This window comes from Antrostomus carolinensis, unplaced genomic scaffold (assembly GCF_000700745.2).
Source record: "Antrostomus carolinensis isolate BGI_N321 unplaced genomic scaffold, ASM70074v2 scaffold43356, whole genome shotgun sequence".
Taxonomy (NCBI): Eukaryota; Metazoa; Chordata; class Aves; order Caprimulgiformes; family Caprimulgidae; genus Antrostomus; species Antrostomus carolinensis.
Genome location: NW_010324725.1, coordinates 1 through 1,540, shown reverse-complemented (window position 1 = coordinate 1,540; position 1,540 = coordinate 1). Strand labels below are relative to the sequence as shown.

The 1,540-nt window shown below is 52.0% G+C and overlaps 1 protein-coding gene across 1 annotated transcript; it reads right to left on the bottom strand.

The window, feature by feature from the left end:
* Positions 1-448: 448 nt before the first annotated feature.
* Positions 449-1,537, bottom strand: LOC104527329 (D(1C) dopamine receptor-like; the record flags this gene model as incomplete). The annotated part of the gene is made up of 1 exon (XM_010171014.1): positions 449-1,537. A coding segment is annotated over one exon (1,089 nt), but the record flags the coding sequence as incomplete, so codon positions are not given.
* Positions 1,538-1,540: the final 3 nt, after the last annotated feature.

Below are 1,540 nucleotides of genomic sequence, written 5' to 3'. Positions count from 1 at the left end.
CAAAACTATGCACGTCTGATGTGAAACCATGGCCTGGGGACAGGGAGGGAGTAATGGGTTTTAGCACGGAAGCTAAATCTAAGATTAATTTATCTATGTAAGATTATATTACAGAGCCTCAAACTATGAGTTTTTTTTATTTTGATCTAATTATCTCACTATTCTTCATAAATATCACAAGTTTGATTGAAACACAGGGGTGAACAAATGCATAGTAAATGCCTACTGACTGAAAGAGAGTAAGGGTGGTGCTGGGAAGAGGTTAATATGTGGTTGCTATATGCTTTTGGGGTGGATTTCATAAACCTGTCACCTCTCTGGGATAAGAACAGCAAGTCCCCACCCCTCTGGGATGGCACTTTGTTTGCTGGGGGGCAGGCATATCTCATGCACAGGCATGTGAACTCTCTCCATGGGATGGCTGTGTGTGTGGGAAACACACAATCACTTATCCCTCTGGAACAGGGTGATGGGGTCCCTCACACTGACCAAGCCCTGTACAGGGGCTAATAGTTTCCAGGGATAGCTCTGCCTTGCAATCAAATTGCAAAATGGTTGGCAGCTGATGACTCTTGGGGCTGTTGCCAGGGGCAGCCTGTGTCTGAGAAGTCACAGGCCTCTTCTCCGTGGGCATTTCCTCACTGCTGTCCTCTCCCTGATGGCTTACAGCATGGGGTACGGGCTGCACCCAGGCAGTGATAGCAGGGGCAGGTACTGATGATGAGGCAGCTCCTTCTTTCTGGCAGGTGGTGTCATGGTGATAGGAAACCAGCTCATTGCTAAAGTTGACCCTCTCCACAGCAGATCTGGGTGTGCCACAGCAGAGGCACCGGCAGCCCAGCAGGTTGCTGAAAGCACGCCTGAACTCTGCGTTGAAAGCATAGATCACTGGATTCACTGAGGAGTTGGCCCAGCCAAACCACACAAAGATGTTGAAGGTGGTTTGGCCAACACAGGGCGACTTTCCTTCATGGTCACTCTCCAGCTTGGGCTGGCAGAAAGGCAGTAGACAGTTGAGCAGGAAGAAGGGCAGCCAGCAACAAACAAAGACTCCCATTATGATAGAGAGGGTCTGCAGCACCTTAGTCTCCTTGCGCAGGGAACTCTGCAAAGAGGAGGTGGGCTCCTTGCCATGAGCTGGCCACTGCCCCCCTGCTCGTTCGAGAGTGGAGATGCGGCGGATCTGGGCCTGGGCAATTCGGTAGATCCTGGTATATGTGATGATCATGATGGCCACGGGGATGTAGAAGCTGATAAGGGAGGAGGTGATGGCATAAGTGCGGTTCAGGCTGACATCACAGCGGGGTGTCCCAGGCAGCCAGGAGCCTGCATATCTCATGTCCTTGGCTTCATGCCAGCGTAGCTGCACTGGGACAAAAGAGATGAGGATGGAGAGGACCCAGGCCATGGCTATCATGGCGCAGGCAAGGCGTTGTGTCATCCTGCGCTCATAGCGAAAGGGGCTGGCGATGGCCCAGTACCGGTCCAGGCTGATGATGCAGAGGTGGAGGATGGAGGCGGTGGAGCACATGATATCGAA